Source organism: Dunckerocampus dactyliophorus, chromosome 4, assembly GCF_027744805.1.
Source record: "Dunckerocampus dactyliophorus isolate RoL2022-P2 chromosome 4, RoL_Ddac_1.1, whole genome shotgun sequence".
NCBI classification, from domain to species: domain Eukaryota; kingdom Metazoa; phylum Chordata; class Actinopteri; order Syngnathiformes; family Syngnathidae; genus Dunckerocampus; species Dunckerocampus dactyliophorus.
This window is the reverse complement of record NC_072822.1, coordinates 37,054,204-37,078,834: the sequence shown is the minus strand read 5'-3', so window position 1 is coordinate 37,078,834 and position 24,631 is coordinate 37,054,204. Positions and strand designations below refer to the sequence as shown.

The window sequence follows — 24,631 nt, the reverse complement described above, 5'->3', positions numbered from 1 at the left end:
TTCTTTTAGAAAGCCCAGCATTGAACATAACTTAGCTTTATTGAAGACTCCTTTGTGAACATGAGTGGCTCTTATGTTACCCCTGCAACCTGTGTTAGCTAGGAACCTTTACGTTCCAGTCCTGATGGGAACAGACGCTACATTCCTACTTTGCTAACACTTCTTTCTGCTTGGCACCTTTTGTTTCCATCTGGATTCATTAAAAAGCAGCACAGGTTGAGCTGGCACGTCACTGGCGTATGGCGCACTGCACTTGGGAGGAAAAAGGCAGATAGCACCTGTTTATCATAGGAACACACATGGACAGGAAGTGACTGTAAAGTGATCCACAACATGTCCTCCCCTGCAGAGGTTGAATGAATCTACAGTATGTTTACGATGGGTACGATACTACTGAAACGTCTGGAACGCCTGGAAGGCAAAGCAGGAAACATCCAGGTAAACACATGCATGAATACTTGATTTGCATGCAAGGACAGGAAGTACTACAGTTTTACCCACAACATGTACTTACAGAATCAGACAGGACATGTGGAGGGGATGACTGGGGAGTCTAAGGTAAACATGCATGATGGTGAGGAAGTACTACAGTAATACCCACAACATGTACTCTGCAGGATCTGGCCGGATGTATTGAGAAGATGGTTGAGGAATTTCAGGTATTTCAGGTATACATGGTCTGGAAGTACTACAGTATTAACAACATGTACTTACAGAAGCTGACAGGATACATGAAGAAGATGAGCGGAAACGTGGAGGTTATGACTGACTAGTCTAAGGTAACACACATGTTGGTGAGGAAGTACTACTACAGTATTAACAACAACGTACTTTTTTTTAAAATCAGATATATTTTTATTGAATTTTGACAAAGTAAAAAACAAATACACACAATGTTTGCTGGTAGTTTAGGCATAGAACGCGAGAGAGAGAAAACAAAAACAGCAAAATAACAAACAAAAAACCCCAACACAAAAAACATCCACAAAGTAAGCCACACACAGCCCAAAGAGACAGAGGTCCGAGTTTGGTAGGACTACCAAATGCAAAACAACCAAAGCAAATGCACAAGTGAATTGAACAACAGAAGACAGCAAATAGGCCAGAGAGGGAAAGCTATTGGGGAGCTCAGGTAAATTTAAAGTTGTGGAAATATACTAAGAAAGGTCCCCAGACATTTTGGAATTTTTCTTTGGCATTACAAATTGAGTAATGAATTTTCTCCAGATTTAAACAAGACATGACATCTCTCAGCCACTGAGCGTGGATGGGCGGAGCAGCATCCTTCCACCTTAACAGAATTGCCCGTCTGGCCAAGAGGGAGGCAAAGGACAGACTTCGTTGTCGTGTGGGAGTCAAACGCGAGTCGGGTTCACCTGTGGTGCCAAACAGTGCTATTGAAGGGTTGGGTTGCAAGGGTAAATTGCTAATCACAGAAAGTGTCTGGAAAAACTTCCCTCCAATACTTCTCCAGACTAGGACAAGACCAGAACATAAGTGTGGCATCCTCCCTCTTACACTTGTCACAACAGGGATCCACCTCTGGATATATACGGGCTAGTTTGGATTTTGACATATGAGTCCTGTGTACAGCTTTAAATTGTAGCAAGCTATGGCGGGCACAAATAGAGGTTGAATTGATCGTTTTAAAGATTACATGCCACATGTCACCTGTCAAAGACATATTTAGGTCTTGCTCCCATGCTGTTTTAATGTTAGTAAGAGAGGTCTGTCTTATGTCCAACAGTTTAACATAAACAGTAGAAATTAACCCCTTACGTGATGGTTGCAAGTCCAGAAGTGCATCAACAATGTTCGTACCAGGAATCTCAGGGAAATTTGGTAATCGACTGTAAACATAGTGCCTAACCTGGAAGTACTGAAAGAGATGGGACTTTGGAAGATTATATTGTTCCGTTAATTGCTGGAATGACATGAACGTATTATCGATAAACAGGTCTCGGAGACACAATATGCCTTGTCTACGCTACTCCCGGAACCCCAGATCCAGCAAGGAAGGTTGGAAAAGATGATTGTCTGAAATGGGGCTAAAAAGGCAGAGATCTACAAAACCAAAATGTCTCCTAAACTGGGCCCACACCCTCAACGTATGCCAGACCACCGGATTATCAATACGTTTGCTTGACGGGAAAGGGAGTGCAGATCCAAGTAACGCTAGAATAGAAACATTTTTAGCCACATTCAACTCCATCTCCACCCATATAGGCCGGTCTGGACGGTACTGATAGTATGACCAGAATACGACCCATCGAATATTGGCTGCCCAATAATAACAGCGAAAGTTAGGCAGCGCCATCCCACCCTCATGCTTAGATTTTTGTAGATGGATTTTATTCAACCTAGGACGCTTGCCCTTCCAAATATAGGAAGATATGACCGAGTCCAAAGTATCAAAAAAAGACTTTGGGATGAAGATTGGGATGGATTGAAAAAAATACAGAAATTTGGGAAGAATGGTCATTTTAATGGAGTTGATTCGACCGGCCAAAGTAGTGGAAAGTGGCGACCACTGCGTCAGACACTGCCTCGTGTGGTTTAATAGACTCAAAAAATTTTCTTTGAAAAGACTCTTATGTTTTTTCGTAACTGTAATGCCCAAATAAGTAAATTTATTTTCCACAATCTTAAAAGGAAACGATGCGTACACTGATGCCGGCGCCCCCTCATTGACAGGTTTTCAGATTTATTCAGATTATATCCTGAGAACTGACCGAAATTCTTCAGAAGCAGCAGCAAAGCGGGTAAAGAGGTGTCCGGATGCGAAATAAAGCTTAATAAGTCATCTGCATATAGCGCCACCTTGTGCTGTACTCCATTCCTCCAAATGCCAGATATGTTGTCACAGGTGCAAATTGCTATGGCAAGGGGTTCTATGGCCAAATCAAACAATAAGGGACTTAAAGGACACCCTTGTCTAGTTCCCCGGTAAAGATTAAATGGTTGTGACACCTGAGAATTAGTGAGGACGGAAGCAGTGGGACATAAGTAGAGTAATTTTATCCAGGTAATGAAATTTGCACCAAAGCCGAATTTGTGTAAGACCGCAAATAAGTATGGCCACTCTATACGGTCAAAGGCCTTCTCTGCGTCTAAAGATAGCACACACTCCATGGACCCATCAGAGGGGAGGTACAAGATGTCAAACAACCGGCGCATATTGAAATTAGAATATCGATTTTTTTACAAAGCCCGTTTCGTCATCTGATATAACCAGGGGTAGAATGTCCTCCAATCTTTTGGCCAGTATCTTGGCTAGAATTTTAGCATCCACGTTTAGTAATGAAATTGGCCTATATGAGGAGCACTCTGTAGGGTCCTTGTCTTTTTTCCCAATAAGGGTGATACATGCTTCATAAAATGAAGCTGGAAAGGTACCGCGCCTGAATGAGTCGGACAGCACAGTGCTCAACTGTACGGAGAGAGATTGGGAAAAAGCCTTAAAAAATTCTGCAGGAAAACCATCGGGACCTGGAGACTTCCCAGACTGGAGTGAGGAAATAGCTTGTGCAATCTCCTCCTTTGTTATTGGTCTGTCAAGTCTACTTTTACTATCGAAAGGAATCTTGGAGATGTCTAATTGGTTCAAAAAGACGTTCATGAGTGCCGAGTTATTTGATTCAGAGGCATAAAGCTGAGAAAAATAATTTCTGAATGTTTGATTTATTCTTTCATGATCTGAAGTAAAATTACCATCCTCCATTTTGATCTTTACAATGTGTCCCTTAACTTTAGCACCTCTCAACTGGTTTGCCAATAGCTTCCCTGCTTTCTCACCATGAACATAAAACAGAGTCTTACTTGCAGAAAGTTGACGCTCAGCGATGTAAATTGAAGCCAGATTAAATTGAGTTTGGAGTTCTACACGCCTTTTGTATAAATCGGGATTCGTAGATTGAGAATACTGATGATCCAATTTCTTAATCTTATCTGCCAATTCTAGTCGCTCTTGGTGGGCCTCCTTTTTCATTTTAACAGAGTAAGAGATAATTTGACCCCTTATATAAGCCTTAAAGATAGATATACTAAGATAGATATATCTGGGGAGGAATTTGTCTGGAAAAAAAACAATATTTGCTCTTTGATAAATTTCACAAAATCGCTCTCAGAAAGAAGAGTTGAATTGAAGCGCCAGTGCTTGTTAATCCGAGGGCGATTTGGGAGAGCAAGGGAGAGTACAACTGGGGCATGATCTGATATCACTATACCCTGGTAGGTACATGAGCGAACACATTGCAAAAGATCATTATCAAGGAAGAAATAGTCAATCCTGGCGAAGGTATGGTGAACGTGAGAGAAGAATGAATACTCCCTTTTGTTTGGGTGGAGGAGACGCCAGACATCAGAGACACCGGAGTTTGATAAAAAGGACTGAATATATGAGGCCGATCTACTGTTTGAAACCGGGTTAGGAGAAGAACGATCCAGCACTGGATCCAAAAAACAATTAAAATCCCCACCTAGTATGAGAGCGTGTGAGCCCAGGTTCGGAAGAAAGGAAAAAAAACGTTCAGAAAAATTCACGTCATCCACATTCGGAGCATAAACATTGGCTAGCACTAACATTTTGTTATAAACCTTCCCTGAGACGATAACGAAACGACCATTCACATCTGATATAACATTGTGATGCACAAAAGGAATGTTTTGGTCGACAAGGATTGAGACCCCCCTGGCCTTTGCTTGAAATGAAGAATGAAAATGTTGGCCCCTCCACTGTGCCATTAAACGTGAACTGTCAGAACCACGAATATGAGTCTCCTGCAAAAACACAAATGCTGCTTTAAGTTGCTTTATATGTGCAAATACCCTCCTCCTTTTAACGGGCTGATTTAAACCCTTGACGTTCCAGCTAACAAAATTTTGTGAACTATCCATTGTCAATCAAAGGTGCAAGGTGGTTAGTATAAAAAGTGCAATACTTGGAACATACAAGGTGAATTAAAACAAAAACTGGCTGTGTGTGGCATATGCAAGTTAACCTCTTCAAAGTAAAACAAAAATCCCACCCCACCTCCCCCAACACGGCTGCCCAAAAACAAAGCAGCAAGCTCTTCAAAACAACCATACTTATTCCAATACAATCTTCCTGTCACTCACGAATCTTCAGCTCCTCTGTAAATTATTAAACAGCACTCAACACTCCTAGGAGCCGAGCCCCTGAAAACCGTCTTGTGTACCTATACAATTGTAGCTGCATGTAAACAAGGTAATACTGGGACTTGAGGTAGCAGCTTCCAACGTGAAACAAGGCACTAAGATGTTTCCTTCATAACCAAGTGCAAAAAGAAAAATTCCCTGAATCAAAATAGTGGGACATACTCACATTACAGTGACATCAAGTATAGCAAGAGGTAAGAAAAAATATGTACTGTGAGTAGCCCGGTAACGGTTACGTCGCTACCAATCACACGTAGGGCACCGTCCACAAAAAAGTACATTTTAAGATGACTTAGGAAGTCCATCAAGGTATTTCTGCGCCTCGTTAACCGAAGGTAGCCACTTTTTGTCTCCGCCGGGAAGTGTAATACGGAGCCGTGCAGGATACAGAAGCGATGGTCTGAGGCCTCTGTTGTAGAGCTCCACCATAACATCCCTATACTCGGCTCGCTGGCCCAGAACTTCAGGACAGTAATCCTCCACCACACGAATTTGCTGGCCACGGTACTCGAGCTTCCCTCTGCGTCGTGCCTCACGGACCAAAAGGTCCTTGGTTTGGTAGCGGTGTAGACGAATGATCACAGGTCGCGGCCTCTGACCCTGGGCCGGCTTAGCCATTAGCGACCGGTGGGCTCTGTCGATCTCCGGCGAAGACGGTAGAGTCTCCCCTCCAAAGACCTCGACCAGCAAGTCAGCGAAAAAAGTTGTAGGTCGACCACCTTCCACAGACTCTGGTAAGCCCAAGATTCGAATATTTTGTCTTCTACTTCGGCCTTCGAGGTCTACGACTTTAGCCGAGAGCTTAGCATTGCTCTCCTGCAGGCCGGAGCAAATATTTTCCAATTCCCACACACGCTGGCTCAGGTCGTCTGCTGCCAGCTCAAGGGAGGACAGCCGCTGCCCATGTTCACTCACTGTGGCACAAACTTGGTCAAATTTGTTTTCCAGCTGATTAAACGATTCTTTAAAATCTCCTGCTAGCGTCTGTGACGGTCAAGTAGCTCGGAGATCGCTTCCATCGTCAGGCCAGTAGGCAAGTCTTTTTTTGCCGCTAGTTTGCCCCGCTGTGATGCCATTTGAAACAAGCCCGGGTAAATTAGATGTAAACTCTCCAAAAGAGAGCAAAAAAAACCGTCAGAATGAGGGGTGAAGGAGTGAAAATGATAAGATAGAAGCGGAGCTCTCGCTCTTGCGTCTACTCCATGCGACCGTCGACCGGAAGTCCTACAACAACATGTACTTACAGAAGCAGACAGGACACATGAAGAAGATGACCGGCAAGGTGGAGGACATGACAGGACAGATGAAGTGGATGACTCAGGATGTTATTGAGGTAAGAACACCCTATGCAAAATAGACTAGTAAAGCTGGAAACATATTGACATATTCAAACTTTCGGGATGAATAAGTCCCAAGTAAATGGTTCAAAGATGCTTCTTGCTTCTTCAAACTCACCTCACACATCAGTGACTCCTTCCTGGTATTACTTCAGCAATTAGTTTGGAAAACATGATTTGAAATCATTTTGGGGAAATATTATTGTTTCATAAATGCAATTGTGTCACATGTCTGTTCAATAGCTTCACTTGGCCATTGATTAGTGAGGTGAATGCTGTGGTCCTACTCTTCACAGAAGTGAAGTTACTGCACAGACATGTGACAATTGAATTTATTAACCAGAATTCTTATGAAAAGGAGTCACTGATGTGTGAGGTGAGTTTTGTGGTCCTCCACGTTACACAAGTGTATTAACAACCTAATAAAAGTTGCCCTAAATGATGTAAAAGTCCATTTCCAAACTTATATTTTTGTAGTTGTTTACATAATCAAGGTTTTTTTATTTACTTTGTTCATCTATCATATTTATGTTTTTTCCTACATCTCTTACATCATCACATGCAACAAACATGCAAACTAGCCAATGATGTCATCTATGGCCTTCCAGGACAGCCAATAGATACTTGTCTTACATTGATGCCAACCGCCATAATACAGATGAAGACATTTGTAGACGGTCCCTGCGCTGCCAGCGTCTCCTGGAGATCAATAGAAGTCAGACTCGATGAAAAGTGTCTTGTAGCTATTAGTGTGTGTTGCACGTGGGAAAGAGGTATGTTTGCTGTCTTTGAACCATTCACTTGGGACTTATTCATCCCGGAAGTTTGAATATGTCAATATGTTAGTCTATTTTGCGTAGGTTCCTTCTTTTTTTTATTTTTTTACCCATCATAATTATTTCCTCCGTGTCCCCTCCGGGGCTCCGAATGTCCTTCATGGAAGAATGATGCTAATCCCACAGTGCATGACTAGAATTTAGAGCTCATGCGATGATGAACTGGGTGAAGATCTGCTTAGCAAACAGGAAGTAATGTGTGTCACGCGGCTGCACGTGTGTGGCGTCAGCGGTCCGTTGTGTGGAGTTACATCACTGACTGACTGTAAAAAAGGTCAGTTCAAGCCGGTCATTTCTGATGGCAGACACGTCAAATCCAGCCTTGTTTTGGATGAGATTGCAGACGCCTTATTTGTGCTGCAGTACGCTCGTGTGTCTCCTTCCTCGAGGCTCGTATTAATGTCTAATCTTTGCTCCCGACAATATCTTGGAACTCTGGAGCCGTCCCTGACCCAATTTCTGATTTTCAATCGGCAGTTGCGGGGCCGATATCGTTTTGCTTTGTGTATGGCATTGTTGCTAGGCAACCGCTCTGGACAGCGGTTAGCTTGATTTGCTAGCAGCTGCCAGCACTTGGAACTACGTAGTTTATTTCAAAGAATGTGTACCTCTCGCCTATCCGAGTTGAAGTTGAGGGAGTCGGCAAGCAGTCCTGATCTTGTGTTGGTGAAGTGTAGTCAGGAAAGCACCAAATAGTTAAATAATGTTCCAGTATCGGCAACGGAGCTCCCGCCACGTACGCCCCCCTAGTCCACAGCGAGAGTAAAATATCGTTGGCATGAAAAGCTGCCGTTTAAAGTGGAATGTTATGAGCAGGAAGTGACAATATGAAGTAAAAATGACAAGAAGAAAGTGAAAATGGTAGTCAATGAAAAAGATGTCCAAACAGGAGTAGAGAGATGACGTCATATTAGCCCTTCCACATACCTCAGCTATCACTGACAGTATTTGGGACAGGCTGAAATAAAACAACAGAGTAAGATGAGAGTCCAGCAAAAGAAAAGCTTCAGTTGAATAATAGTTTGTTTTCCATTCACAGGATCTTGTGATGGCAGCAGGTTAGCATGTCAATCACTTTGTTTACAATCAATGCTCCCTTTGTTTTCTGCTTTTTCTTAATAAATCTTTTATTCTCACAGGCCGTTGCCCTCTGCCGTGGGTTTCCCATGAGAGAGGATGTTACCTGTTAGTTCACCAGAAGAAGACCTGGAGTGAAGCTAAGGTATGCCAGCCCTTCTTCATCCTTCAAATGTCCTTTGCAATATTCTCGCTCGTTGCCCCCCAACCACAAAAACCTACTCAGATATTTTGTGTAACAACAGTATGCACACACACACACACACACACACACGTATGTTTTCAATCCACGCCGACTCACGAGACGAGACCATGCATGATATTGGAGGACCAGATGAGATGTTAGGATGTCACGGAGCAATGCAGGTGCCTTTTGAAATGTTTCTTGTCCCACTAGAAGATGTGTTGAGAGCAATGCAGGCCAGCACCACGTATGAGGTGTGTTGTGATGGCCATGTAGCATTATTCATGATCAAGACACCAATACGCCTGGCTTACATTTCTGCTGCTAGCTTGGAGCGTTTAGAACTATCTTCCACCGGGTTATAGCCACGCCGGGCCAAACGTAAAGGAGCGTAAATAGAAGCGCCAAGTGATGAAGTCCCAACATCAAATCTTAAGTACGTTTGATGAAATGTAGACTTGGTAGAGCTTGTGCTTGGACGTGAACGCGGCGCCACAGCTGTTCAACTCCAGTGGAAAACATGCACACGTCACCCCCCCCCAGCCAGCTTGGATTGGGGGCCTACGGTGTGCATAAAGAACTTCCTGTACGCTGCCAATAACGCCACTTCCATAGTAGCCACGCCTTGCGTGACAATCTGATTGGCTTCCGGTTGCCCTGTTCTCACCACAACGCTTTTCTCCAAACCACAAATCTAACCTTTTCATCTGGTCGCATCTCATGACCCCCCCACTACTGAGTGACTTGTACGCACGTGTGCAGCAGGTGAGCACGGATTCCATTTGAAAGCGCATGCAGAGCTGGATAAAGCCGCTGGATGCTACCTCCAATGCAGCTACCACCATCTTGTGGACGTCATAAAAACTCCATCAAGAGGTTGCCTACAGCCACAGTTCATGCCAATCTTATGCTGTCCTCTTTGGCTTTTTCAGGAGTATTGCAGAGGCAAGGGTAGACACTTGGCCTCAGTTCACACCAGAGCCACATCTGACTTCTTCTATAGATTGGCTAGTGGACACGATACTTGGGTTGGGGGCTACAAAGAGGTGGGTGATCGAATCATCACAGGTTGAAGACATGCGGGTTCTTCTAGACGTGTGTGGTGTGTACACCATCATGTACGCCAGTGTTGTAGGAATCATCTATGAAGATGTTCATGTTGTAAAAGTAACTCTCGCAAGAAAAAAAGGTCAGCACTGCTCAGCAGGATGACAATTTCATAGCTTCAACTCATCCTTTCATTTTTCAGGATCGTTGGTGGAAATGGGATGATGGTTCCACGTATAATGTGTGGGAGGATGGAAAGGGGGGCAGCAAGTATGCCAGATGGGGAGCAGGTGAGCCCGATAACCTGAGTGGTGACGAAGATTGTATGGAGATATGGAGTCCAGGTAAGATTGTAGAAATGCAGTCATTAATGATGAACACTTTAACAAACCTTCATCTTGGAACTTTTTACGTGATTTCTTCACAGGCGGACTCAATGATCAGATATGCTATTGTATGCGCCCATTTATTTGTCAGCTGTGATGGGATGGTCTCTGCTGTGTGACGGCTGCTCCTTCAAAGACGTCGGTGCTGAAAGATCACCACTCTGCCTTCAATTCAGTTGCTTTCATGAATCCTGATCATAATCAGCCTGCACATGATCCCAAACAACCTGCGAGACGCCAATTGGCAAACTAGAGCTCGTCCTATTTGCAGTTGAGGAGCAAACACAAGCCATCACACAAAATATCACTCCCATTTTTAGTCAGCATTTTGGAGCAGCAGCTGTGTTAGCATTGAATCACTTATTGAAATTGGCTCATCTTCTACATTTCCTAGCAGCTAAAATGATGCACACAGCAAATAACAAGCTGCTACCTGACAAGACGGGATGAATAGAAACACACCTAAAACACAACATCAGTCATAAATAGAAACACACCTAAAACACAACATCATCAGTCAAATAAAAACACACCTAAAACACAAAATCATCAGTCATAGAAACACACCTAAAACACAACATCATCAGTCAAATAAAAACACACCTAAAACACAAAATCATCAGTCATAGAAACACACCTAAAACACAACATCATCAGTCATAAATAGAAACACACCTAAAACACAACATCGTCAGTCATAAATAGAAACACTCCTAAAACACATCATCAGTCATAAATAAAAACACACCTAAAACACAACATCATCAGTCATAAATAGAAACACACCTAAAACACAACATCAGTCATAAATAGAAACACACCTAAAACACATCAGTCATAAATAGAAACACACCTAAAACACAACATCATCAGTCATACAGGGAAACACACCTAAAACACATCAGTCATAAATAGAAACACACCTAAAACACATCATCAGTCATAAATAGAAACACACCTAAAACACAACATGATCAGTCATAAATAGAAACACACCTAAAACACAACATCATCAGTCATAAATAGAAACACACCTAAAACATAACATCAGTCATAAATAGAAACACAAATAGAAACACACCTAAAACACAACATCAGTCATAAATAGAAACACACCTAAAACACAACATCATCAGTCATAAATAGAAACACACCTAAAACACATCAGTCGTAAATAGAAACACACCTAAAACACACCAGTCGTAAATAGAAACACACCTAAAACACAACATCATCAGTCATAAATAGAAACACACCTAAAACACAACATCATCAGTCATAAATAGAAACACACCTAAAACACAACATCATCAGTCATAAATAGAAACACACATAAAACACAACATCATCAGTCATAAATAGAAACACACCTAAAACACAACATCAGTCATAAATAGAAACACACCTAAAACACAACATCAGTCGTAAATAGAAACACACCTAAAACACATCAGTCGTAAATAGAAACACACCTAAAACACAACATCAGTCGTAAATAGAAACACACCTAAAACACAACATCAGTCGTAAATAGAAACACACCTAAAACACAACATCAGTCGTAAATAGAAACACACCTAAAACACATCATCAGTCATAAATAGAAACACACCTAAAACACAACATCATCAGTCGTAAATAGAAACACACCTAAAACACAACATCATCAGTCATAAATAGAAACACACCTAAAACACAACATCATCAGTCATAAATAGAAACACACCTAAAACACAACATCATCAGTCATAAATAGAAACACACCTAAAACACATCAGTCGTAAATAGAAACACACCTAAAACACATCATCAGTCGTAAATAGAAACACACCTAAAACACAACATCATCAGTCGTAAATAGAAACACACCTAAAACACAACATCATCAGTCGTAAATAGAAACACACCTAAAACACAACATCATCAGTCGTAAATAGAAACACACCTAAAACACAACATCATCAGTCATAAATAGAAACACACCTAAAACACATCATCAGTCGTAAATAGAAACACACCTAAAACACATCAGTCGTAAATAGAAACACACCTAAAACACAACATCATCAGTCATAAATAGAAACACACCTAAAACACAACATCATCAGTCATAAATAGAAACACACCTAAAACACAACAGTCATAAATAGAAACACACCTAAAACACAACATCATCAGTCATAAAAAGAAACACACCTAAAACACAACATCATCAGTCATAAATAGAAACACACCTAAAACACATCAGTCATAAATAGAAACACACCTAAAACACATCATCAGTCATAAATAAACACCTAAAACACAACATCATCAGTCATAGAGAAACACCTAAAACACAACATCATCAGTCATAAATAGAAACACACCTAAAACACAACATCATCAGTCATAAATAGAAACACACCTAAAACACATCAGTCATAAATAGAAACACACCTAAAACACATCATCAGTCATAAATAGAAACACACCTAAAACACAACATCATCAGTCATAAATAGAGAAACACCTAAAACACAACATCATCAGTCATAAATAGAGAAACACCTAAAACACAACATCATCAGTCATAAATAGAAACACACCTAAAACACAACATCATCAGTCATAAATAGAAACACACCTAAAACACAACATCAGTCATAAATAGAAACACACCTAAAACACAACATCATCAGTCATAAATAGAAACACACCTAGCCAACCCGCCGGGAAACGGGATGTAGCTGGTGTCGTGGCCCAGACACCAGCTACCACACCGGAGGGGCTTTCCAAAGAGGTAACCTCTCCCACCTTCTCAGAGTCACGTTGCTGCATGTTCTCCGCCCACTGAGCAACGCTCCTCATACGTGCGAGGGAGCATTGAAGGTACGGAACTCAATATTCTGATAGACTCTGGTTCCTCTGAATCATTCATTAGTGCCGATTTACGCCAGTCTGTTCTGGTCCTGCGCCAGCGCCCCCTTAGCACAAATATTATTGCAGCTAGGGCCGTAAATGGACAGCTACTGGACACACTAGGGACTGTGATGACTACATTACGCTTAGGTAATCAGACATGGCAGCATGCTTTCCATGTACTTCGCAAGTCCACTCAAACTGCAATTCTCGGTCTGGACTTCCTGACGGCACACCACGCACTGTTGGATTTTTCCCATGGTAGGCTGCAGCTGTGGGGCATGGATGTTAACTTGCTGAACAATAAGGACTTGATTCCGGTATGTTGTAATGTGTCCCTCATGTCTATTTTAATACTGGCCCCATTGAGTGAGATGCTGGTCCCAGTGCGCGTCTCTCCCGCCGGGCCGGTTGACCACCTCCCTGAATTTATTGGTTACATTGAGCCTAACCCTCAGAGTAAGAGTGAGTGTGTGGTGGCTCACACGCTTAACTCTGTCAAAAATGGTGCTACAATGGCCCGACTGCTGAACCCTACCAATCAAGGCCTGACGCTGCGAGAGGGCACCCATCTCAGGGAGCTCTTCTCTGTGAATGAGGGGAAACTAGTGATACCTACAGTCCCCACCCCTGCGATGGTGTCCCCGGTGGCTGCAACTGTAATGCTGCAGGTGTCCTTGGCAGAATCCCCTGTTAATGCTTTGCAGATGGGACAATTGAGGGCCCTGCTAGATGAATATAGCGACATTTTTAACACCTCCAAAGCAGTAACTGGTAAATGCACCCTTATCAAACACTGCATTAACACAGGTGATCACCCACCTGTGAGACAGCGAGCCTACCGGGCCTCTCCTGAAAAGATGGAGGAGATGGACAGACAAGTGGCTGCATTGCTTGACGACGGAGTAATTGAAGAGAGCTGCAGCCCATGGGCCTCCCCTGTTGTTCTTGTAAAGAAAAAGAATGGTGATTGGAGATTCTGCATAGATTATAGACGCTTGAACAGCATCACAGTGAGGGACTGCCATCCCCTGCCCCGCGTGGATGACACTCTCGACGCACTGGCGGGGTCCTGTTGGTTCAGTACCTTGGATTTTTCAAATGGCTATTGGCAGATCGAGGTGGCTGAGGAAGACCACCAGAAGACAGCTTTCACCACGGGGAGGGGCCTGTATCAGTGGCGGTCCATGCCCATGGGTCTCACCAACTCACCTGCCACGTTTCAGCGCATGATGGAGTTGGTTCTTCGGGGGCTTCCGTGGCAAGTGTGTATGGTCTATTTGGACGATGTGTTAATATTCAGCCCAACGTTTGAGGAGCACCTGGCCAGCCTGCGAGAGGTGTTCTCGCGTATACAGGCCGCGGGGCTCAAGCTTAATCCCCGGAAATGTCACCTTGCGCGGGACCATGTGGTGTTCCTGGGCCATGTGGTTTCACGTCATGGACTGTAACCAGACCCGAGAAACACGGACAAGGTAAAGACTTGGCCCACACCACATCACCCACCGAAGTGAGGGCCTGCTTGGGCCTGTGCTCGTACTACAGGTGATTTGTGAAAGACTTTGCTCATAAGGCTGACCTCTTGCATCATTTAACATGCAAAGATCTTTCTTTTGAATGGACTAATGATTGTAACACAGCTTTTGAGCATTTGAAATCTGTGCTCTCGTCCACCCCAGTAGTTGCCATGCCGGATTATGCTGCTCCTTTTAAAGTGTACACTGATGCCTCAAATGAAGCTGTAGGGGCGGTGTTAGCTCAGGATAAGGAGGGGCTGGAAGGAGTAGTGGTTTATGCCAGCCAGTCACTTACGAACACCCAGCGACGTTGGTCTATATTTGATAAAGAGCTATGGGCTGTAGTGTGGGCCGTCCGTCAATTTAGGCATTATATTGGGGCGTCTCAGAATAACTGACCACAAACCTCTTCTAGGGCTCCGGGGCATGGCCATTGACAAAGATCCATCCAGGAAGAGGGCCAGATGGATCTTGGAGCTGGACCCCTTTAACTGGGTCATGCAATACAAGCGGGGGCCTTGTCACACAAACGCTGATGCCCTCTCAAGGCGCCCCGACAGGGACACACAAGGTACCCCTGTCCAGGTGAATATTGACACTCACCCCACAACAGGTGAAATGTCCCCCTTGGGTGCAGTGGTGCAGCCTGCTGAGCCTGGCACCAGGGGGCAGCACCTGCATGTCCTTTTGGCTGACACGGAAGCCCTGAAAACACAACAGCAGAATGATCCCAACATTCATGTTCTGGTGAACTGGATCCAGGCCGGGGGCTCCCTTCCGCCTAGTGGGAAGCTGAGAGGCCGCTCCCGGCGGCTACAGAAGCTCTGGACGGAGTTCCCAAGGCTGTCGCTGGTCAATGGCCTTATATGCCAAACGGTGAACTCCTGCCCCCTGGGGGAGGCCCAACATCAGGTGATCGTTCCTGCAGCACTGGTCCCTGAAATTCTCTTTCATCTGCATGGGGGCTCGCTTTCCGCACATTTTGCAGCCGAAAGAGTGTGGGAGCAGGCTACAGAACGGTGCTACTGGCCTTCCATGCTCAAGGATATTCGGCAGTGGTGTGAACAATGTGTGCCATGTCAGACTCGCAAAACCCCCGTACCGAAACACCGTGTTCCGATGGGGGGGTTACAGGCTGTGAGGCCATTCCAAAGAGTGGCAATGGACATTTTGGAACTTCCAGTGACATCTAGGGGAAGTAGATATGTGCTGGTGATTGAGGATTATTTTTCAAAATTTGTCAACCTTTATGCTCTCCCCAATCAAACTGCTCAATCGGTTGCTCAGTGTCTGTTTGAGGATTATGTGCTAGCACATGGCATCCCAGAGGCTGTACATAGCCATCAGGGCAGACAGTTTGAGGCAGAAATTGTACAAATGCTGTGTGAACTGCTAAGCATTAAGAAAACTCGCACTACACCATATAATCCCAAATCCGACGGTATGGTTGAGCGTTTTAATTGTACCCTTATCGATCAGATAGCCAAATCGTTGCTGGCTTGCAGGGGTGAATGGGATGACTATTTGAAGCAGGTGGCTTTTGCTTACAACACGTCAGTTCACGCGAGCACGGGATACACTCCCTATTACTATTAGACTGTTACACCCACAGTGTAAGAAGGAGAGGTTCCGCAGGTCCTTCATACCGACCGCTGTCAGGCTCTACAACACCTGCACCACCTGAACCATGCTGTAGACACTATGCTTTCTTTACACTGTTCTCTTCACTTGTCTTGCTTGCTTGCTGCTGTAACAAGTAAATTTCCCCGCTGTGGGATAAATAAAGTACATACATACATACATACATTACCTCGTACATGGTCGGGAGGCTCGGGTCCCCGTGGATGTGTTAGTGCCAAGGCAACCAGATAATGCTGTTTTTTCTGTCTCTCATGCTGACTTTGTCTACTATGGTAGAGAGGCTCAAGGTGGCTTTTGTGAACGCCAGGCAGAGTGCAGTAGTTGCTCACGAGAGACAGAAATTGTATCATGACTCTAAGGCCCGCCATAAACCGTACAGCATAGGGGACCTAGTGTGGCTGCATAACCCCCAGGAAAACCGGATGAAACTGGCTCCCCATTGAAGGGGCCCCTTTAAGATCACAGGGGTCCTGGAGTCGGAGGGGGTGTCAGGCCTCACATATTGCATCAGTGACCCCCTCGCTGAGGATGGATGGGCGCAGGTAGTTCACTTCGATAGGTTGAAACCATATGCCAGTGGTCTTATTCCAGAGCCCCCCTCAGAGACCCGCCCTTGCCCTACTCTTGGTTCACCTCCACGGTGGGAGGAGTTGCCTGCTTCTGTTGCGCAGGATGAGTATATGGTGGGATCGCAGGTGTATTGGCCATCCTTGCCTGTGTCGCGTGCAGGGAGGACCGTGAAACCTCCAGCGCGGTTCAGGGATTTTGTTACCTACCGTTGAGGCCTGGTGGTTATGTTCTTTTGCCGTTCTTTTGTGATTGTGTGTGATATTGTTTTTGTTTGTTTTTTCTAAAGGGCCGTTATGCACCTTTACTGTTTATATGCTGTATATGGCAAGTAAAAAAAAAAAAAGATGAAACATGTCTGTGGGATATGTCAATTGCAGATGTTTGTGTTCTATGTGCCACTATTTGAGTTTAGATTACTGTATAAACGAGGACGTTTGATTTTGTTGGGGGGGAGGCATCTAAGCTATTTTTTGTGACACCCTTATTTTTTAACACCCCCACAGGATGTGCTATTGTTTTGAAGGCGGGAAGTGTTGTAGTGTTTGTTGAGGTGACTTGATGGAAGTGGTGAGAGAGACGAGCGGGCGAATAATAAACGTGCATCCTGCAGCTCCGGCTCCTGTGCTTTTGTCCACTCTGCACTCCCACAATATTAGTGGAAATCTTCATCTGCTCGGTTACACTGTTTGACTTGTTTCAGTAGGGGTGTCACCATACACCATCTTGGCTTCACCAGGACCAGAACATATTTGAACATGACTAGAAAACTTCCAGGACTTGTTTATCAGTCCAGTGATGCTGGAAACGCCTGCAAGGTTTCCAGTGAGTGGAATGTGTTGCCCCGCCCACTGCCACTTCCAGATTGTGCGTGATATCGACAGTAGCGATGCCATAGTTGAGTCTGCCCTGTTCCTGCCAGACATGTGCTGACACTCCTACGATGTGTTTATCATGATACAGCATTTCACACGTTATTGCAATATGTGCTACTGGATGTTGGAATTACCTTTGGAATCAATAAAGTTTATTTAAATCCTCCTGGTGAATGAGTGAGCGTCATGAAGCAACACTGAATGTAGTTTAGCGCTGGAATGCTCATCTTTGTGCTGAAAGGCATCACGTAGCTGCTGCCTCCTGTGATGCAGGCCGCTTTTTTCCACTCGCCTTTCGCCTTTTGTCAGCTACACTGGGCTAGAGTCCAGTTGCCTCAATTCGACCTGCGGATGCTTATATTTTTTGATGTGCGATTGGTGCACATGTCCGACTTGTCACCTGCCAGAAGGTACTGGAGCACGACAGGTCTTTTTTATTGTCATTTATACAGCGGAACCTCGGCTGTCACTTGCCCGTTTTTTTGCTTTGAACTGGGAGCTAAAATTTGGATTAGGAGCTGCTAGTCAGCAGCAGGCATAACCAAGGACAGCTATTTGGGGGCTTGTGTCAATGTGAGCGTGCCTGAAGGTGCAAGACATACTTGTGTGTACGTTATAGCCATGGAGGTGATTTTGTTGTGTAAAATGAGATCAGATCTTACCTTACCTTATCTTACCTTGATGCCTTTGCAAGCGATGAGTAGTTCAGAGTCCTGGTAGCAGTTTACTACCAATGCAGGTTTAATGATCTGCTGGACTGAAATGCAGTGAACACAACATGCATGGACAACACATTTAAATAAAACACAAAGAAAAAGTATATATATATATATATATATATAATGATGAATGTCCCTTCAACTGTCCAGAGCACAATTTAAGATACCAAAATAAAGCGTGAGCTCCACAGGTGCATGATGGGCGGGGTATGAAGGGGTGCATGTGCTGCGGTGCCTGGGATGCTCCAGCAGCGGCAGGATGGTGACGATGGCGATGAGGAGGAGGTGGATGGTGTCCTCTTCCTCCACTGTGGCCAACGAGGAACAGCAACAGTCTCTCCCATCCAATTGGCTAGCAGGACAGCAGCATAATGTCATGCAGTGATGCATTGAGCAGACAGGCCTGGAACACACGTGGCTCTCCTGTACACGTTGACCATGTGCCAGCCTACAGCGCTCACTGGGCACCATGGTAACCAATTAACGACTGTCGTAAAGATGTCTATTTCTTAAAGACAATCACATAACGAAACAACGAATGGATGAAATTTAGCAGCATACGACTTAAGTGATAACAGACAGTAGCACTAATACCTGAACGTTACATAGAAAGATAAAATTCTTTTAATCACACAAAAACACAGCTGGGTTATACCTTCAAGCGTGTGTGACGGTCCACAACGATGTGTAATGCAGCTCCACAATGCTGTCACTTGAATGCATCATGTAACCCGCCTTACTTTTCTCTGCGTTGTGTTCTGGTGGGTTATGAAGGAAGGAGACTTGATGGTCTTTGAGGTCTTTTATTTCTGTGCGAAACATACAATGAGTGAGCTGTGTGCTCCTCCATGCATTCCCTGGTTCCCCTCGTCCATGCCAGAAACAGGTATCGAATACTCATTGGAACACAGCACATGGCACACAATACAAGACAACTTTGAAATAATACAAATGTACAACGGGTGCAATGACATACCTGTGCGAAACATACAATGAGTGAGCTGTGTGCTCCTCCATGCATTCCCTGGTTCCCCTGGGAATCAAAAAGGAGATACTAAATGGATTGCACATGTGCAGACATGAAAAGACGGCCGCTAGCCGACCTGTGCTAGCAAAGCTAGCCTCCACCTTGTCAGCAATTAAAGTTCCAAAGTACACGAAAACAACCAGCGAAAACTCTCACTCAACATCCATGATACTACACACAACACAGCACAGTCTGCGACGACACAGTACACCAACTTCTCACAACTCTCGGGGAAAGAGCACATTTTACGTCTCACCTCGTCCATGCCAGAAACAGGTATGGACGAGAGCGCACACGCACCGTGACGTGATGACGTCACCACGCTCCAGCACATACTGACGCAACACTCGCACCACACAAAACCAGTACACTAACATATTTATACATACAATATAACAATGATGCTCTAAGTGTTTTGGTGAAATTAACAATGCTTTAAACTCGTTACATACACCCCCCCTGAATTTCACCAAAATCACTAAACACACCAATAATCTCAAATAACACCGGACACAGAAGGATCTCACCCCACTTCAGTTAGAAAACTATCTGTCAACCAGATCAATAAGAGTAGAGAGGTTGATCAGGCCTCCAGACCCTCAAAGGAAAAAATGCGGTGCGGCCTACACCACAAAACCCTGGTCCCACTATACTAGGGCACAAAACCAACAAACATCCGTAAAACATACGTACGCCTAAATGAACTAAGCATCTCGTACTACCAGATAACCCGTCCTAGACAGTAATAGTCCTAAGCAAAGTCACTAAGCCATGGTCTCAATAAGCCGATGTACAGGTCTAATCACCCTACCCACACGAGTGATCACACTACTCCGCGGTAACGGTCGGTCAAGGTCAGGTAAGTCAGAAGTAGACTGAGGACCAACAGGAGGTTGAAGGACAACGGGCGAAAGGGTTGAATGCAAGTCAACACCCCCACTAAACATAGTCTGAGTCTCGTCAAGGTCAACCGGAAAGTCCTGTGCGTCAACTGGAAGGTCAGGTAAGTCAGATGAGTCAGATGCAGCACATTGGGACTCGGTCGAGACCCACAGAGATGTTCGCACCAGGGAGGATTCCCGCTGTAAGCTGCTCAATCCATCCGCCATGCTAAGGTCATCACAAGAGGACGGGGACACTGGCTGAATGTCTAGCGAATCACGAACCGGAAGGAAGGAAATGTCCAATAGCAGGTTTCTGTGTACAACTTTCTGCTGTCCTGAGGAGTCCTTGATCTTGTAAACATGAATGGAGGGCATTCGTTCAACAACTGTGTAAACCACAGGCTCCCACTTGTCAGCCAGCTTCCTCTTGCCACGCTCCCCTTTATTAGCAAGGAGCACTCGATCGCCAACCATCAGAGCGACACCTTTGATCTTCTTATTGTACTGACGAGCTTGATGTTCTTGCTCTTTGTCGGTGTTTAGTCGGGCGACTGTGGCTGCCTCCGACAGGTATGATAAGAGAGTCTTGGAGTAGGTGCTAAAATCCGAAATTAGGGGATCATGGAGGACAGACTTGAAAAGCACATCCACAGGCAATCGTGGGACACGTCCAAACATTAGATAGAACGGGGCATAACCCGTGGTCTCGTGAACAGTGGCATTGTAGGCAAATGTCAATGTGTGGATCTGTTGCGCCCATTCTTGCTTGGCTCTGAGGGGGAGAGCACGCAGCATGTTGCCAAGGGTGTGATTGAATCGTTCAGTTCCACCATTGCCCATAGGGTGATAGGCCGTGGTGTGGGACTTAGCAACGCCAGAGAGTAGCAGCAGTTCGGACAGCAGTTCACTCTCAAAATTGGGGCCTTGATCGGAGTGGATCCGCTCAGGAAACCCGTAGACACAAAAGACAAAGTCCCACAACTTCTTGGCGACATGTCTGGCAGTCTGGTTCCGGCAAGGGAATGCATGGGCCATCTTTGTAAAATGATCCGTGACCACCAGTACGTCGACAGACCTCTTGTTCTTGTCTTCTGCTGACCAAAAGTCAATGCACACGAGCTCCATTGGGGCTGACGACTTAATACTCTGTAAAGGAGCACGTGCTGAAGGTTCTGGTGTCTTCGCAAGCACACACCTATCACAATGCCGAACATATTCCTGTACATCACGACCCATGCTGGGCCAGAAAAAACGCTGCCTAGCCAAGTGGAGAGTTCTGGCCTGACCCTGGTGTCCCGCCAAATCATGAACTCCCTCCAAGGCCTTGTCCCTTAAACTGGCCGGTAAGACCAACTGAAATGTCTTCACCTTACTGACAGGGTCCCTCGACTCCCTGTACAGGATCCCATCCCTAAGCCTAAGTCTATCCCAATGCTTCAACAAGGTCAACTGCCGAGCATCCATATTGGACCTGTCCCGTCTGGAAGGGCGTTTCTTGCGAGTCAAAAATGGCAGAATTCCGGAAATCATGCGGTCTTGAAGTTGGTGGTCTTCCAACTCGTGCAAGGTGAATGAAGGCAGCGAGTCTTGACCTGGAGGTTGCAACTGCTGGACACAGTGAGCTAGGTGTGCAGCTCTCAGTCCCGTGTTGTTCTCCCAGTCACTGTGACACATGAGGGCAGCTTCCACGTCAGCCGACCCGCAACAGCCTGACGCCATGAGCAGCGGCCTCGGCTGCTGGACCACTTGAAGGTGTTGGGCCCCGAGTCTCAGCACATCCTGGATCTTGTCCGCTTCAGCACTTTCTGCCTCTTGTACCAGACTACTGTAAGGCTCCTCAATGAGTCGTCTACTGACAGAGGACGTGAAGGGACTACGACTCAGGGCATCAGCCACAATATTTTTTGGGCCTGGGATGTACTTCAGATCAAAAGAGTAGGACGACAGCTTGGCCACCCAGCGCAGCTCATAAGCATCAAGCTTGGGCTTCGTCAATACATGAGTAAGTGGGTTGTTGTCAGTCCACACTGTGAAATTGTGCCCTTTCAACCAGTGACTGAACTTCTCTGTGACGCTCCACTTCAGGGCCATGAACTCCAACCGATGGGCAGGATATCTCCGCTGAGATTTGCTAAGGGACTTACTAGCAAAAGCAATGGGACGAGCCCGATCTTCTCCAACAGGCAGTTGGGACAAAACAGCGCCTCGGCCATCCAGAGATGCATCCACAGAGAGAACAAACGGTCTTGAAAAGTCAGGGTGGGCCAGCACAGCACAGTTCAATAGCTCATCCTTGAGTCTACAAAAGGCTCTGTCACACTCGGGGGTCCAGTCAGCAGCAGTCAACATCCTGAATGTGCCTGCACCACGCACGGCTCGTCCTCTCCTCTTCTGGCCAGCTGTCAAAGCAAACAGGGGCTTGGCTATTGCTGAACAACCGGGGATGAAACTTTGATAGAAGAAGACCATGCCTAAAAAGGATTTGAGCTTCTTCACCGAGGGTGTACGTCCATCCTCTTCCATCAGGGCTTCTTTGGGCATGTTGGAAATCACTTCCACCTTAGCGGGGTCCACTGCGACACCATCTTGATTAATGACATGGCCAAGAAACTTTACAAATTTCCGCAGTAGATGACACTTCTTGGGGCTCAGTTTAAGGTTATTTTCTCTGAGCCTTTGGAAGACAACTCGGAGCTTGTCAAGTGCCTCTTCTTCTGTTGGAGCAAAGACAAGAAGGTCATCAAGATAGCACAGCAGACTGGTAAAGTTGAGGTCCCCAAAGATGCTCAACATCATGCGCATAAATGAAGCTGGACTATTACAAAGTCCTTGTGGCATCCTGTTGTATTCATACAAGCCGACAGGTGTTGTAAAGGCTGTGTACTTTTTGTCTTCTTCACACATGGGGACATTATAGAAGCCAGAGGTCAGGTCCATTGTGCTGAAGAAAGCATTGCCTCCGAGTGCAGCGAGACAGTCAGCTTGGTGCGGCAATGGATGGGCATCTTTCAAAGTTCGTGCATTCAGCCATCTGAAATCAGTACAAATTCTCAGTCCGCCATCCTTCTTCCAAACCAAGACGAGAGGGGACGCATAATCACTCATGGACTTGCGGATTATGCCCTTTTCCTCCATTTCTGTGAGCACCTGTCTGAGTTTGTCATAGTGAGCCGGGGGCACTCTCCTGTATGGCATGCGGAATGGACGGCTGTCAGTCAAGTGGATGCGATGCACAAAATCCCTAGCCTCGCCACAATCAAGCGAGCGTCTAGAAAAAATGTCCTCAAACTCCTCAACAAGTCTTACAAGTTGAGTCTTACACTGTGGACTGGCATGGCATGAGTCAATGTCAAGGTCGCCCAACCCAAGGTCAGAAAGTCTGGAACTCAAGTCAACGTCAGTGATAGTTGATCCAATAGGCTCACGCGGCACCTCGTTCTGCACCTGACAGGAATCCTGCTGAATGTTAAAATCCTCAACTGCAATACACGGCGAAACATCAGCCAACTTAGAGTAACGTTTCAAGGTGACTGACTTAGAAGACAGATTGGTTACCTTAAGGGGGACCCACCGGTCACCCCACATGGGTGTGACAAGACGACCAACAAGGATGTCTCTCGGCCTGGACCTAGACTGGCAAGGCTCCACAATAACAGTGCTTCCGGGAGACATCGGAGCATGCGTAGGCAGCCTGCCCCACAGCAAGTGTTCACTCCGAGGCAAAAGTGTGACAGCCCGCTGCAGCTTCACAGTGCCGATTCTGTCTGGAACATCACCGCCCTTCCATCTGGTGGTGCAAGACATCATATCCAAGAAGTGTTCACAGTCAACAGGCTGCTCACAACCTGCAGACACGAGCTTCCAATAGCCCACATCATTTTTCATGACACGCATCAAATACTTCAAGACATTGGAGCCAACAATAAGTTCGTCACGCTGACCAGGTATCACCAACACTGGGACACAACATGTGACCCCATAGACGGACAGTGCCACATTGTGCACACACTTGGGTCGAGTCTGTTTACCGCCACAACCAACTAACAAAATCCGATCTGCTGGTTGAGGTTCACCAACTAAAGCATCAGCTACCCTAAGCAACCGCTCAGCCTCCACACTCATAGTGCAGGCCATGGACCCAGAGTCAATCATGCCCTTCAGCTCTACCTTGTCATTCACTCGGACCTGAGTATAGAACAGCTCGCTGAAAGCCGGCACCCCTGGTGAACCCTGAACAACAACTTCACAGTCATCAGGTACAGCTGAACAGGTGTTGACATAAAGAAGTTCGAGATCTGGCTCATCAACACAGAGGGTGTTTCTGTCACAACCCACGCGGCCCCTCTCCAAGCGTGGGCGCGTTAGTTTTCCTGGTGGCTTTGGCTGGAATTGGGTTGGCTGGCAGGATTGTGTCCAAATCTTCGACAGTCTTTTTTCCAATGGCCAGGGGAGTAA

The 24,631-nt window shown here is 45.5% G+C and overlaps 1 protein-coding gene across 1 annotated transcript; it reads left to right on the top strand.

The window, feature by feature from the left end:
* The first annotated feature begins 694 nt into the window (after window positions 1-694).
* Window positions 695-12,085, top strand: LOC129180527 (C-type lectin lectoxin-Enh4-like). The gene is made up of 6 exons (XM_054775107.1): window positions 695-6,511; window positions 8,391-8,409; window positions 8,491-8,573; window positions 9,545-9,658; window positions 9,862-10,003; window positions 10,087-12,085. The coding sequence occupies exons 1-6, from the start codon at window positions 6,413-6,415 to the stop codon at window positions 10,140-10,142; spliced, it is 513 nt and encodes a 170-aa protein (XP_054631082.1). The 5' UTR covers window positions 695-6,412; the 3' UTR covers window positions 10,143-12,085.
* Window positions 12,086-24,631: the final 12,546 nt, after the last annotated feature.